We start from the raw sequence: 15746 nt of genomic DNA, 5'->3' as shown, positions 1-15746 counted from the left end.
TCCCCATTTCCTCTCTCCCTTATCCCCTCCTCCCTCTCGCCTCCCTGTTCCTCTCGGCCCCCCCTCTGCTCTGCTCTGCTCTGCACCGGCCTACTATGGCCACGAAAGTCGCAGGACAGGTAGGCCGGTGCAGGCCATCGTCACGCCGACACGGGGAGGCACAGGTTCGTCGTCGCCGGCTATAATAGCCAGAGAGAGAGAGAGAGGCCGGTCGGCCATTTTAGAAAAAAAATACAGAGAGAGCGTGAGAGTGTGAGCTGAGAGAGAAAGAGGGCTTCCGGCGGCCACCGCGCCTCAGCTTCAGCCATCCATCCCCGTCGCCGAGCCGACGCCGGCGACACAGAGAGCCAAAGCCGCCCCGGTCGGCCGGAGGGAGAGAAAAACAGAGCAAGAGAGAAGACAGAGAGAGCTGAGAATAGAGAGAGAGAGAGAGCGAACCACCGGAACAGGACAGAACCAGCAGCGTCGCCGTCGCCTTCAGACCCGCCGTAAGCCGCCCAGACGCGCCGTCGACCGGTGAGTCGTCCCCGCCCGAATCGCTCTGTTCTCCCCGTTTTTGCTCCCGGTTTGGCGGGACCCGCGCCGGCCGTTTCGCGCGAGTCCCGCCCATACCGCCGTCCCCGCCGTCCGTGCATCATCGTTAAAGGTAAGAACAGGTTTCCCGAGGACGGCGGGGCCTCGAAACAGGTCGGAATCTTCTGTTTTTGGTCGCGCACGCCCGGTGTTCGACAAAATGCCTCAAAGAGGCCGGTTTTTAATTCGGTCGCCGGCCGGCGAGCGGCGGTCAAACGGCGACCCAGGTGGACGGCGAGGCTTGGCGGTGTTCCTAGAAACCGATTTGGGGGCGGCGCTGGCTTGGGTCAGCCGGCGGACGGCCAATTTTGGCCTCTCCGGCGCCCCCCTCCCCGCGGGTCTGTTTGTTCGGGTCGGATTCGACCCGAATCAACAGATCCGACCCGGGTCAACGCCCGGGTCGGATCCGTTGACTCGGGTCGGTTCCGACCGACCCGGATTAACAGATCCGACCCGGGTCAACGCCCGGGTCGGATCCGTTGACCCGGGTCGGTTCCGACCCGATCCGGATTGACCGATCCGACCCGGGTCAACGCCCGGGTCGGATCCGTTGACCCGGGTCGGTTCCGACCCGGCCCGGATCCGCCGACCCGACCCGGTTTAATATTATATTAATATTTTTATTTTATTTTATTTTATTTAAAAAAAAATTCTTTTTTTTAAAAAAAAAAAAGTTTTTTTAAAAAATTATGTTATATCTAAGTGTTTTAATTTATTGTTGTATTATTATGCATGTTATTGTCTTGTTTAAATTAGACAATTCTGAGGTTGTGCGGTAAGTATTTTGCATGTTAATTTTATTACTGTTATGCATGTTTTTAATACAATTCCATGAGCTATTGTGTTTTTGAATGTCATCTGACTTAGTTAAGGTTAGAACCTTAGGCTGCATGAATTGTTGTGTTCCTGACTGCTAATCGTTTCTGATTATGCACTCGTTTGATCACCTCACATGTTAGGAGAAAGGTCCTAAAATCAATCCAAATTGCCTGACAAATGTTTTCAGAAATGAACAGGGTAAAATGGTACCGAAAGGGCATTAGTTATCCAACTAGTGTAACCAAGTCCCCGAACTCATTTAATCTCTGGTTCGTAGGAATAGGGTGATTCTCCCATCACCCTATTTGGGTTTCTAATCGACCCACCCCAAATCGATTAGTGGCGACTCCTTGATATAAACCACTTGCATGTTAAACACTTAAACCCTAAGTCGCGATATGGTATGGGCTTGGGAGAGCCCGAGTTAAGTCCCGAACCTAGACTTAGCACGTACCAGGCGAGCCCCCCTTTTTTGCATGTTCGATAAAAAAGGGCTCAGGAGTTCGGTCGCGACAACACCTTAGTGCTAGATAGGCCACCAAGAGGGTTGATTCCTCTATTGATAGGAGATCAGGTTGGTTCAAGTTTCGTTAGACGAGTTATATTGTAATTTCTAGGCTTTGCCCCTTTCAATACCAAAAAAAAAATTAGTTTTCTTTTTCAAAATTATTCTCCGGTATAACCACTATATGTTGGAGTTAAAACCTTTCATATGTTTCGTTGACATTATTGTGAAACTCTTTTTGTTGAGTTTCTAATTTTGGTTTTGATTTATTCGTGTTTACTCATGCAGATTTCACAGGATGGCAATCGTACTTTCATCGAGCTTTCTTGTCTTATTTCCTGGCATATATAAATCAAGAAAACACTAAATTCATTTTATTAGAAAATCCAATCCAAAAGCTTAAATTAATGGATGTAGGCTATTGTGGCCGCTAAACAAGCTATGCGACAATAGAATAAGCTGCCATGGCCACTAACGTCACCATTAGACGAGACTAACAATGTTGAGAATCGACGTTGATAGAGGGACATTAATAGGTATTGAAAAACAAAAGACACAAGATAAGAAGTGTGCTCAGGGTGTGCACTCAGGTGCACTTGGTGCACCTCAAGATCGTCTAGCTCTAATACTAAGATAAGAATAATGCAGAAGAGGAAATTGTATATATTTTTTTATATTTAAATGTATCGTAATTAAGAGTCTATGAGCCTATTTATATGTTTTATTATATGACTATCTAAGATTGCATATCAGTCAAGGATTTGCATAATCTAGAGGAAATATGGCGAATCTCCTAGTTAGATGCAACATCACAAGAGAGATGGAAATTCAAGGGAAAATTCTGATGTTGACATGGCTTCTTACATGGCTATTGTGTGTTGTCGTGGCTACTATGCAAACTACGCAACAAAAGGCTATCGTCTCGACAAGAGGCCGTCATCACGACAGGAGGCTATAGTAATTGTTGTGCAAGCCACATGGTAGTAGGCTGTTGTTGCACAGGAGCCTGTCGTCGTGACAAAAGGCTGGCATGGTTATTGTACAAGCTACACGACAAATGAACATACTAACGTGGCCACTAGTGTCATCTTTGGGCAAGATGAACATTGTTGAGGATCAACGTCATGAGAGAGATATTTATAGTTATTGAAAAAGAAAAAAGACACAAAATGAGAGGTGTGCACCCGGTGCACCTTAGGATATATATAAAGAGCATATAAACTCCAATGTTAAGTGATGTGCAACGTTATCAACACCAATTCTCGCGTGTAGGCCGAATTAGGAGTGCACGTGAAATTTGAATAACGGGAGTGGACACACAAGCAAAATAGGCAAAACATGGCTATGATACATGTTAAAAAGTCAACCTAAAAGTTTAAACTAATAGGAGGAAGACCACATGTTTATAGAGAGAGCATATAAATTCTACTATCAATTGATGTGGGATATTTTAACACGCTTGATTAAGCTAATGCATTATGGTGGATGTATAAAAGAAAAATCCAACAAAATGCGAGATGTCAAGCCCTTCAACTTGCAAGTCTCTTGTTTTTTACTCAAGACAAGACATGAGAAGTAATACAAGTAAACCAGCCACGCCTTCTTCAAACAATTCTAAACGCACTTGTGACATTCATATTTCGACTTCACTATAAAGCACATATAGCCGTAAAGTACTTATTCGTGAATTTTATTGCAATTTATCTAGGTGATTTTCTTTAGCGAAATGATGACATTGACGAACGCATTCTTTTCCTTGGACATGCGATCGACAAGTAGAGCCTCGTACTTCTTAAAGACCTCATCAATGATCTCTTCACCAAAGTGATCAATAAGCAAGGGCTCAGTCACGGCTCTCATGCACTTGGCCAAATTGTATCCCCCATCCTCCGAGACAACATCAGAGTCAGAATTGGTGTCAAGTACACTCCAATTCACTTCGGACACCTCCAAGCAATCAATTGAGAATGAGCCTTGCTTTTGGACCTCCCATCGTACTTCTTTTGGTGAGGGCGTGTACTGAGGGATGTTGAAGGAGTCTAGTTTTTGTTCTTCTACGAGTCCCTGAATCAGTGTAGATGCAGAAGTTTAGATTTTGCAACCGAAAATAAGTAACAATTGCAATAGCATTAGTTGTTACTATAATATCTTTAAAAAAATCATCGTTACTTGTGTATGTAATAGGGTATGTAATTATTGCATACTGATAATGTGTGTTGTTTCATATCCTGTAAATGTCGATTCCATTTTAATCAAGTCTACACTAGCCTAAGAGGGAACAAGGGCGCGCTCGAAGCACCCAAGAGTTTTATCTCTTGTACTATGATTTTGCAAGAAAATTATCAAAAAAATTCATAAACCTATTATGCTTGTGTCAATTCAGTTTTAAACTTTTTAATTTAATCAATTTAGTCTTAAAAATTTTGACGATTTGCCAATTTACTCACAAACCTTTCAATTATGCCAATTTAATCCTAAACATTTTGAAGATTTACCATCCTTCAGGATAATTTTAGCCGAAAATCACTTACGTACTGATCTAGTCAGCGGCAGCCGTCCTGACGTGGACAATTTTTGCAATTTTTTTAATTTTCTGAATTTTTTCTTCTTTTTCTTTCCTTTTTCCTTATATTTTCCTTTTTCCCTTTTTTCCTCCGCCGGCAAGGGTGGCCGTCACCTGAGGCTGGAAAAATTTGTTGACCATGGCCAAGACCCGGCGATGGTCAATGGAGGGAAAAAGAAAAAAAGAAAAAAAGAAAAAGAAAGAAAGAAAAGGGAAAAATGGAGAAAAAATTTAGAAAATTAAAAATTTGCAAAAATTATCAAGTCAATCCCAGCCATGCTAGCGCCAGCCGTGCCACGTAAGATAGCTAGCATTTACTAGATCGCCATGTCAGCGATACCGGCCAAAATTAGGCGGAATGATTAAATTGACAAATTCTCAAAAAGTTTAGGACTAAATTGGCAAATTTGCAAAATGGTGTAGGACTGAATTGGTATAATTGAAAGGTTTAGAACCAAATTGACATATCATCAAAAGGTTTAAGACTAAATTAGCCAAATTAAAAAGTTTAGAACTAAATTGGCATAAGTGCAATAGGATTAGGTCTTTTTTGATAATTTCCCTATGATTCTCATGAATACATTCCTAAGGAAGAGAAATGGGATTAAACATGTAAGATTTCCAGATTGACTATTGCTTTCGATCAGAGAATTCATGTGGAAGTTTAACTAAAAGTTCGCAAGAAATTTTTTTTGACGTCATCTTACATACTCAGTGATTATGGTTGATCTCTGGGAGTGCAAAAACAAAAATCATTCCCAAAGGACTAGCAAAACTTAACGGGTCCACGGTACGATGTGACAATTTTTTATGTGTCAAAAATATTTCACGAAGGACTAACAAAGCTAACCTAAATTTTATCTTAATGTCACCGCGACAATTCAAGTACTCTTTTGATATTTATTTGTTACCTCGGAGACCATATGATTGAGAGCAATTGCTAAGAGCTCCCAAATGTAGCCACACTCTTTGCTTGAAGGATTGTCGCTTCTTCGACCTAGGAGGGTCAAAACCATACGCCCTTCCACCACCAACTCTTGCCCACGACACTCCAAGAACGTCGAGAAGTCCCTCTGGAATTGCTCGTAGTATGCCCTAAGCACCTTCGGAGGGCTCGATCTTGCCATGTATATGTTGCCTTTGTTTCCCTCTAGTCCTCTTGGGACCTGACAAGGAGAGAGAGAGAGAGAGAGAGAGAGAGAGTTTGATTTCCAAGTAATTGCCCTGTTTCTTCGTAAAAAAAAACAGAGAAATTTCCTAGAACCCTAAGACTGACTTCCTTGCATACTCGACTTTACCCTAAAAAAAGGGTCAGACAAGAGTTTCCAGAAAACAATAATAATACGATGATAAAAATAGTATTTCTGGTCATATGTTTCCCATCAGATTGACAAATGAAACTATGGGACAAAAAATTACCTGAGAGAGCCACATGAGGCTGTACGAAGAATGAATCAAGTGCAGGCTCGCCCGAGCGAACAGTCTTCCATAGAACGAACCAGGAACGCCATTGAAGAAGCACAAAAATGATGCCGACCCGCCGTAGTTGCTCATCATTTGCTCGTTCAGCTTCCCATGGAATCTCGGCAAGAAGCTGCTGAAGAGGGTGTTGAAGTCGTTCCCTGGGAGATCATTCAAGAACACTTGGAACTCCGGCAGTTTGTGCTTCATCGCATTGCAGACATCAATTGCGATGCTGATGATCTCGGATGTGGCGAAAAGAGCGTTGGGGCCGGTGGAACAGCCCAAGTCGGCGATGGCAAGGCTAGCTGGGAAGGTGGCGGCAGCAGTGGAGAAGAGAGCTGTGACTGCTGCCTCTGTTATGGGCTTCGTCATCGATATCACCTTTCTCTACAACAAGAAAAGGAGAGCATCGACTCAATATAAAGAAAAAACTTCGTGTCTTTAGCTTTTCATGTACAAAGAAATAAATCCCAAAACTAGCGAATTTGTCCGAAGATATACTTGAGGGCAGTCCAAATAAAACGAAATAATATTTCAGATTCCGTGCAATTTCTTTGTCAATTCAAATTAGAACATCATGGGAATGGGTTTGTCCAATATTGCAATGATTTTGCGAGATCTAGTACTTTCATATACCCTCTGGTTATCTTGATTGAAAAGTGTATGTACGAATTAGGCATAATTTCAATTCTTGAATGACAAGTCACGTTATCTCGAAGGGCATGGTAAATTGGCGTCATTTTGCATGTAGAATTTCAAATCTTGGAAAAAGAGAAAGAACCCTAGTTTACCACAATATGAAGAAATGATGTTATGGTACACAAAAGCGTGTAACAATCAAACATTAAATGCAGTTTAATCCAAGATTTTCTGAGCCCACAGTAGGACAATGAGAGATGTACCGGAAGCAATGAGTTGTTAGCATAACTTGTTTCTCCCATTCCTCCATTCATGTGCAGTACTTGCTTGACTTCCATCTCTCTCTCTCTCTCTCTCTCTCTCTCTCTCTCTCTCTCTCTCTCTCTCTCTCTCTCTCTCTCTCTCTCGTTGGCTTGCATCCGAATTGGTTTGAGGCTCTTCTACTTATGGACATTTTGGGGGTACTATTTCTCGATGTCTAACGTAAATTATAAGTTGAATCCAGTTTGTGTGTAAAACCCTCATGGGCATGAGTTTGCACGCACATGACCACTTGGTGGGATCTCTCTCTGCCATGTGAATTCCGATTCCTTCCGAATAAAGGTCAAAAAAAGACAAGATACTTGTGATGATCATGTCGCTTTGTGCTTCTCCATACTTAATACGAGTCTAGATACGTGCAGTATTGCCAGGCATGCGGTTGAAATCAAAAGATGTTATTTACTTTCAAAAATTTTATTAACGATCGCTCTTAAAACGCTAGAAGAAAAAATTACTGACGCACTTCGAAAATTTAAAAAGTGCATATTATGAGAAAACTATATCATGCTCTCTTGACAAGTGACCTAATGGGGGAGAGAAGGATATTGTGTATCTATAGTTGCAGTACGCGAACACAGTTACCACGAAGGTGGTTGGCCTAGTGGTGAAGGAGTCACCAGTCTTCTGCAAGATTATAAGTTTCACGTTGAACAACTTGTGTTAGATCGCCTAGTTATTGCCTAATAGATGTAGAGAGACTACTTGGCTACTAACATTATGGTGGGGTTGCGGTGACAAGCTTTCTAACCGACAAATCTTTAGATTGCAATGGTGTGAAGTAGTTCTAACTCAAATCGAACATTCTGTAACAAAAGTGTAACACTGCAGAAGCGAATAAAGTTATAATCACCTAACTGTAAAAGCGATTGAGGGAAATCACTTTGCTTTTGAATTTTAAGAAAACGGGTGCCTTGATTGGCCTGTTTTTTAACGTTCAGTGACACATGATAGTAGGAATGATCGGTTCCCGATTCAGTCCAGTTCCAAGGTGGAACTGCGAACCGGGGACCGGACCAGTTGGTTCTAGGATCAAGAACTAGAACATAGCATCGTCCAGTCCGATTCTGGTCCAGTCCAATGGAACCAATCACTTAGGATTTAGTTCATATTTTACTAATTTTTATCAATGAAGTTCACTTAGGGTTTGTTCACATTTTACTAATTTTTTTCAATGAAGTTCACTTAGGGTTTGTTCACATTTTACTAATTTTTTTGAAGAAATAAAAAGGTTTATGTAGTCGATCTAATCTGGTCAATCCAGTTCTCCCTTGGAACTGGGAACTGGACTGCCAGGGAACTGGTGTCGCGACCTACCTCTCGAGGGCCAAACTCTATAAAGCAAGTTTAAAGGTAAGTGTTCATGAAACGGTCCATATGGCACATCATAAAAGACAGCTTTACCGAAGCATCGATCTTTTAGTCATCCATATGGTCCGCATGGCATATCATAAAAGACGGCTTACTAAAGCGTCAATTTTTTGGTTATCCATACGGTCCATTTGGCACATCATAAAAGACGGCTTACCAAAGCGTCGATCTTTTAGTCATCCATACAGTCCATTGATCATGAACGTGGATTTTCCCTAAATACATACCTCGCGTGACAGCGGATTGATTTTATCTTTTTAGGAGTCGCCACTAGCCTAGGTCAGGGGTCGGCTAGTATACCCAATCGAAACGCGGGAGTTTCGTTTCGGTTTCTACGAAAATCAGAGATCATGAGTTCGGGGACTAGCTTACGTTAATATTTTTATTAACGCCATTTCGGTACCACTAAACTTAACATGGCTGTTATATAAATTGTCATGCATTTTTTTTTTACCATTATTCATGCCAAAGTCTTAGTCCACTAGGTGATCATGCATTTTGTTTTTGTGTTTTCATTTAAGATTCTAAAATAATCCTATCTTAGTCTAGAAAGGAAAGAAACAAACAATTGTATTGAAAAGCATTGCGCAAAGTAAACACTCAAGGTATTAGAAGGACGAGCTAATTCCAAGTGTGAGAAAGTAAAACCCGCAACTTGTCGAGTTTTTATTACAACACAAATTGAAAACCCGAGACATGATCGGGAACGAATGAATTGAATAGCAATTGAGACTGAATTGGACATCGGTCTATCGCCACCGTCAAGTGAATACAAATTGAGATCGGATTGGACATCAGTCTATCGCCTTGGTCTTTTACAATTTTGGACTATCCCCTCCATGGACCACCTCTCGGGTGTCGGTGTTTATATCCATAAGATACACTCACAACAAACAATGCACAAAGGAACAACCAAAAAAGGTAATGATGCAAACAATTCACTAATCAATATGGGACTCGGGATTGGTCTTTGCTTTACATGCATTTCGATTCACCCACTCGCTTAATCATCTAACATTATTTGATTAATGGTTAATGGTAACAGGCTACCATTTGCATTCACAAAACGGCAATTCATATTGATTAACCCCTAAAGTCGGGTTCTAAGTGACTATAATGGGCTACCCGCCAAACATGCACCGGACCTAATATACATCTAACAAATACATGCATAGCAATGAGTAAAGCATGCATTCAGGCCCATGAGCCTTGTTTCTCAACCAATCAAGCAATGGGAATTGGACCACATAAGCGGACCACTTAATCAATCATTAGTTACTAAATTCGGACCCATTCTGTTTGAGTATGATTAATCAACCAAATGATATCAAAATGAAGTGATTCTTGTGTCATTAGAAAGCTTATGTCATGAGGATAAAAAGTCCAGAAGACACTTTTCCTAGTTCCCCACCGATTTTCACGAAAAAGACAATTCTACCCCTGTGACAGTCTGGACCCGATTTGAATTTGAATTCAAAACAATTGCGGGAAAAATAGTGACCGCTATCAAAATGCCGTAACAATTTTTAGACAGTTAGTATTCTCCATGTGTGACAGTTTTCATGTTTTGAGTTTTTTCTGAAAATTCCTTCAAATTTTTACAAAATTCGGTTTTCACCAAGGACTAGTTTGCAAATCAAGTATAAGCCCAAGAGGACCTTATCTGAGACTTTTAGCAAATTGACCCCATAAAAATTTCTACTAGGACCTCAAAATTTCCAGTCTACATAATAAGGCCCTAATGAACAACTTTCTAGTTTTGAGTTTTCGCAAAAGAGGACTCAAAGTTTATCAAATTCGGAGAAACATATTTTGGATTTCAAAGAAAGAAAAATCAGATCAGAACACAGATATTGACTAAATCATAAAAATTACTTTAAAAATCCAAATAAACTTATATTTTAATGAAATTTGTGTCACTAGAAATATCTCGATCTCAGTGTGAAATTTTATGAGGAACATTTTTTTAGATTTTGAATACATGAATTTATAAAAATCGAAAAACACATGAAGGTCATTCAGAAACTCATCTGTCACCAGAACTATGCCTAGATGACGTTGCTAATCGTCCTAACCTAACATGCTTGGAATTTTATGAAATTTTTATAATAAATAGATCTGAATGTGCTCGACAACTTTCATGAAGGAAGTTTTCTCAAATAATGAACACATAAAATCATAAAAATCATTCAACCGAACAAGGCCATTCAGTATCACAGAAGAATAGGACACAACATTATCATTCCAGATTCTGATCTCGAATTTCGAAGGAGTTTTGACCTAGTAAACGAAGTCCAATTGAGGCATACAACATATCAAATCGAAGCTCTCGGCATATCCTACAATTCTCCAGTTGATCACTTCTTCAGATTTCGACATTTACGAGATGAAATCAACATTTTAAGCATGCAGATCTCTCTGTGCACGATTTCACAGGATAAGATATAAGTATACCTACCTTGTTCAATGATGTTACTGAGCTCAAATGAGCTATTTTGACCACCAATGATCTCCGGAATGGCGCCAAATATAGCTCCCGATATTTACGTCACAAGGTAAGAAAATCAACGTGAGATTGCGATCCAAAGAATAAAAAGTAAAATCAAGCTTAAAGTGGAACTCCGGTGGCTTTTCCGTTGGAAACCAGCCACCGCAACTTCGAGATGAAGTTGAGGATGCTGATCGCAAGCCTCAGACCGCCTAGGAAGAATGTCGGGATGCCGGAATCACCACGGAAACCGGCTGGATCAATCACCAGCTCAGTTGCCGATGATGTAACCGAGAGAAAGATGGAGTTGATCAGAGGTGCTCCGGCTACCAGCAGCTGTGGCCAGCCTTGCGATTGGCTCTAAGACGTCCGGACGACTGCCGGAGTGGCGGCGGTGTGCTGGAAATCGGCCGGCACGTGGCTGGCGTGAGCAAGGAAAGCTCACGACCAATAGAGGAAAGGGAGAGAACGTGAGATAGAGAGAGAGGGAGAGAGATGAGAGAGAACAGTTTTGGAAAAATGAGAGTCCTCCAATTTTGGAGGGAAAAAGCTTATATACCCCTCCAATTTTGAATCCTAGCCCTTAAATCGATCTAATGGCCTAGAATGCATTCTTAGTGATTAAGAATATTCCTTAAGGGCTAAGAATAGGTAACATGGCATTATGGATGGCCATGATTAATTTGCTTACCCCCTAAGTAATTTGCTTAATCCTTAAGGAAGGGCATTTTAGTAATTTCATTTAGGGGCATTTTTGTAATTTTCATTTAAGGGCGTTTTTGTCATTTTGGACTCAAAGGGATGTGGCTAACCTTGGCTGGTCGGAATGGACCACCGGCCGCCAGATTTTCGATCGAAAAATGGCTAGTCCGATCAGACCGGTTCAATTCGGGTCAAACGAGGTTGAATCAGTCGGACCGGTTTAACCCGAGTTTGACCGGGTTGAACCGGTTCAATTCTCGGCTCAATTTGTTCTAATTTTGTGCAATTTAATCCCTATCGTGATTGATTGAAATTAATATTGAATTCGATTAAATTGGATTAGACCAATTTGAAATTCACGCACAAATTGATCCAATTTAACTTGTTTAGCCCAATTGTTCTTTGATTTTAGTTAAATTGCATCGCCAAGCTAAAAAAATGAATTTAATTGAAGTCCAATTTGCCAAATTGAGCCTCAATTCATCAAATTGGATGTTAGTCTAGAATGGGTCAAGTTGAATTGCACTAATTGAATCAATTACTCTTAGATTTCTCAATCATTGGATCACTAAATTGATCATATTGGCTCGAATTCATTGAATCTTCCAAAATTGATTTCAAATTTGGATTTCATATAAGAAATTAGCCTCATTCGTGTCTTAATTGCGCAAATCATGAAGAATTGATCAAAATCACTTATTATGGCCTAAATTGAGGGTTTTTGCGCTTGGCTTGGAATTACAAAATTGGTTTCAAAATTGAATGTAATAAAACCTCTAGATCAAATCTCATGAAGGAAACTAACCTAAAAAATGATTAGAAATGAAGTAATTTCATTTTTTGCCAATTTGAACCAAATTCCGCAAATTAAGAAAAATTGATTCTAAACTAATTTTTGCAGAATTTCAAATGCTAAATTCAAATTGAATGTAAAATAAGATGATTTTTGGATTTTTATATTTTCTAATTTTTTTGGTCAAAGGTTTGACTAAAAGTCAAACCCTAGTTGATTTTTCGCTAGGGGTTTGATTTTGTGATCAAATCTTTGAATTTTTCTGAAATTTCCACTTTTAAAGTGAAATTAAACTCAAAAGAAATCTTTTTGTATGAAAAGCCCCAATTTGACCAGGGTTTACCAAAAAGTCAACTCAAAAGTCAACGATATGACTTTTCGGGTTTTCGTGTGAAATGAATAGAAAATTGTTTATAGAAGCTAAATCTACAAATAGAATTGAAAAACGATACTTTTTGTTCGAGAAATGAACTCCGTCACAATTAGAGACCCAAATCCCGAGTTTTATATTTTTTTAATGACGAATTGGCTAAAAATTAGGTGTCAACAGCTGGGAACCGGACCAACACTCTTGGGAACCGGACCAATCGGCCGGGTCAGTCCGGTCCGATCCGGCCAGTTCTCGGTTTAGGCAGTCCGTTTTGCACACCCCTACATGATATAGCATGTCATGCGTTCACTGACACATGATATAACGGATGCATGACACGCATTCTCTCCTTTCTTTGTTGACGTGAAATTTCCCCTTAGATGCCTTAACCTAGTGCCTATGAGGTGATGAGATACCCACACTAATTTTATAAATCAGAGAAGTACACGACCTAATCTGTCATAAGTGATCTAAATATGAGATTTTTTTGCAAGTTGTTGGATGAATTGAAAATGCCAACTTATTCAGATATACAAATTGAATGCTGTCATTGACTATTATGTCCATTCATGAGGTTATATATATGGAACACATCTAACACCAGCGGGATAAACAAATATTGTCACCTTGCCATGTGCAAAATAGAACTTACTATTGAGATATGTCTAGAATTTGAGCCCGAAAAGGAAAGTTTCGTAATTCAAATAGGTTTTCTATTTTGAATAGGTTTCCTAGTTGGAGAAATTTTTCTATTTTGAATCATGCTCTTATCGATATATAAGAAGTGAATATTCTTTCTAAAGAGTATTAAAGAGGAGCTTCCACTTGTGAATTACATCTTGAGTATTTGAAGCCGTGAAAATCTCGTGTTAAGATTTTGTAAATTTCTTTGTGAGATTGAGAGATTATTTCGTGATAAATTGTGGAGTTAAACACTGTGTGAGTTATTGGGTGTAATTTGAGACTGAGAAACACTGAGAGTGTCTAAGTGACTCGAGTGTAGTTATAATCTACGTTGTATCACTTGATATATGATAAATTCTTCAACCACGTAATTTATTTTCTTATTCTGTTTATTTTACTGTTCGATCGCTTATTAATGAGGTTGCGAGGGAAGGCGAGTGATGTTTTGAGTGATGTCGAAGGACTCAAGGATAGATCAGAGTGTGTGGGATGGATGTCGATGGATATATGGTAATGTATGATAAATTATGATCAGCACCGGGGCATAAAGGACCCACCACTAGCCAAGGAAGAAGATCGGAATCAACGAAGTTCACCACTAAGACTTAAAGGATGAACCACCTGCCAAGGATAAAAGACTTCGGGATAGAGAAGCTCACCACCAGAGCCAAAAGGACGAATGACCAGCCGAGGATGAGGGGCTTATTGGCTCACTAACAAGGAGTAATTCACTCTCCAAGGATAAAGAAACCATAATAGGAGTTATCCACTCTTAAAGAATATTCACTCAAACAAAGGAAAATCTTTTGTATTCTTGTACTCAAATCGTTTGTCTTACAATGAGATTACACCTCTATTTATAAAGATATTGCTAAATAAAAGAAAAGACTTTTCGAATTCTCGAAAACCGGACAGAATCTTGGGGAATTCACCTAATTAAGATTCTTAAAAACATCACAATAAAGACTCGTAAAAAGCTAGGGATAAAGAATCCTAAATGCTTGTGACTAATTATTAGGTGAAAAGAAATCTGAAGAGACTCTCTAAATTCGTGCACCAGCCTTGGAAGCCGAATAGTCACCGTAGAAAGTCACCAAACAGCGGTAGAAATTGACCAAAATAGCTTCCAATCAATAGGTTGTCGATTGGGAGTCTTGAAATCGGCAACAAACTTGTAAATCAACAACCAAGTCACATATTCGGCAAGCTTCATCCTTGGATCCACATGATTAAATTGTAGCATGAATTGGGTTTTGTTTTTATGAATACTGCATGGGTCGTTTCAATCAACGAAATATGAGTTGAGCTTGTGGGTTGATCGATAGAACCCGATGCTCCCACATCACTTACTTCCACAACAATTGGTATTAGAGCTATACTTGGCCGAGTTGAAGCAAATCGATAGCTACAAAACGAGGAAAAGTGAAAATCGCAATTTGCTGAGAAGGATTTTGATTTTCGAAAGATGCAGATTGAGAATTATCTGTACCAGAGGAATCTGCACTTACCCCTCTCTAGAGAGAGCCAAAGTCGATGAATTGAGAACCCCCTAACTAACCGAGCCAATATAAGGGGTTACTCAATGAGTTGCTCCTGTAGCGTCGAACTCATAAGCTACTCTTTTTACAAGTTGATGTGATGATGGGAATATAAATTTCATCATTTAATTTGACAACATGTGATTTATGGTACATAGACTAGTAAGGCAATTGCAAGGACATTGCGTCTCGATTCTTTGAAAATTCAACTAGAAAGTGGGAATAAAATAGCTAACTTGAAGTGTCGGTGTGGCCAATAGGCAAGCGGCCCTGCTAATAAAGGGATTAGGGGATGGGGACGCTAGTCTCATAGGTGCGAGGTTCGACTTCCACGCTCTGCAAAAAATAGAGTAAAAGTCAGAAAGAAAAATGAAGTTAGAAACAGGACAAATAAAAAAAAAATATCGTTGTGACATCGATGATGACCTCGTAATAGTTGCATAGGTCGTACACATAAGAAGTTTCCAATTGCAAAAACAAAATTGGATTGATTGTGCATTTTGTGGGGCCCAAAATGTGTCCCATGAATTCTCACATGATTCATGACAAGAAAATGTGATGAAAAAAAAAATTATATTTGGCCACTTTTTTTTTGGTCGAAATTGGTGCACATTTACGTCTCCCATTTTAATTCCCAATTTCTCTAATAATATGAGTGCGAGACACTATAAATTCCGCCACGTTGGATCGTTTAATGCTAGTGATCATAGGTCGTTTGTTTTCGTTTATATTCTTTACGCATAACCCAACATCGGTTTAAATTAAGAAAATGTTTAAAAACAAGTCGAGTTATTTTCTCATTGACAAATGAAAACAAAATAATAATTTACTAATCTAAACCTAGGATTTCCGAGCATTGTTTCCTCAGCTTCGTTCAGGCGGTCCTCACGCTTGTTAGCCAATAAGAAAAGATTCACGC

General features: G+C 39.8%; 1 protein-coding gene across 1 annotated transcript; it reads right to left on the bottom strand.

The window, feature by feature from the left end:
• Positions 1-3601: 3601 nt before the first annotated feature.
• Positions 3602-6948, bottom strand: LOC115680277 (salicylate carboxymethyltransferase-like). The gene is made up of 4 exons (XM_030604073.2): positions 6827-6948; positions 5880-6311; positions 5372-5626; positions 3602-3961 (listed from the first exon to the last, which is right to left on the bottom strand). The coding sequence occupies exons 1-4, from the start codon at positions 6899-6901 to the stop codon at positions 3602-3604; spliced, it is 1122 nt and encodes a 373-aa protein (XP_030459933.1). The 5' UTR covers positions 6902-6948.
• Between the last annotated feature and the right edge of the window lie 8798 nt (positions 6949-15746).

Source organism: Syzygium oleosum, unplaced genomic scaffold (genome assembly GCF_021117445.2).
Source record: "Syzygium oleosum isolate NSW1041296 unplaced genomic scaffold, Sole_v2.1 Sole_v2.06, whole genome shotgun sequence".
NCBI classification, from domain to species: domain Eukaryota; kingdom Viridiplantae; phylum Streptophyta; class Magnoliopsida; order Myrtales; family Myrtaceae; genus Syzygium; species Syzygium oleosum.
This window is presented reverse-complemented; position numbering and strand designations above follow the sequence as displayed.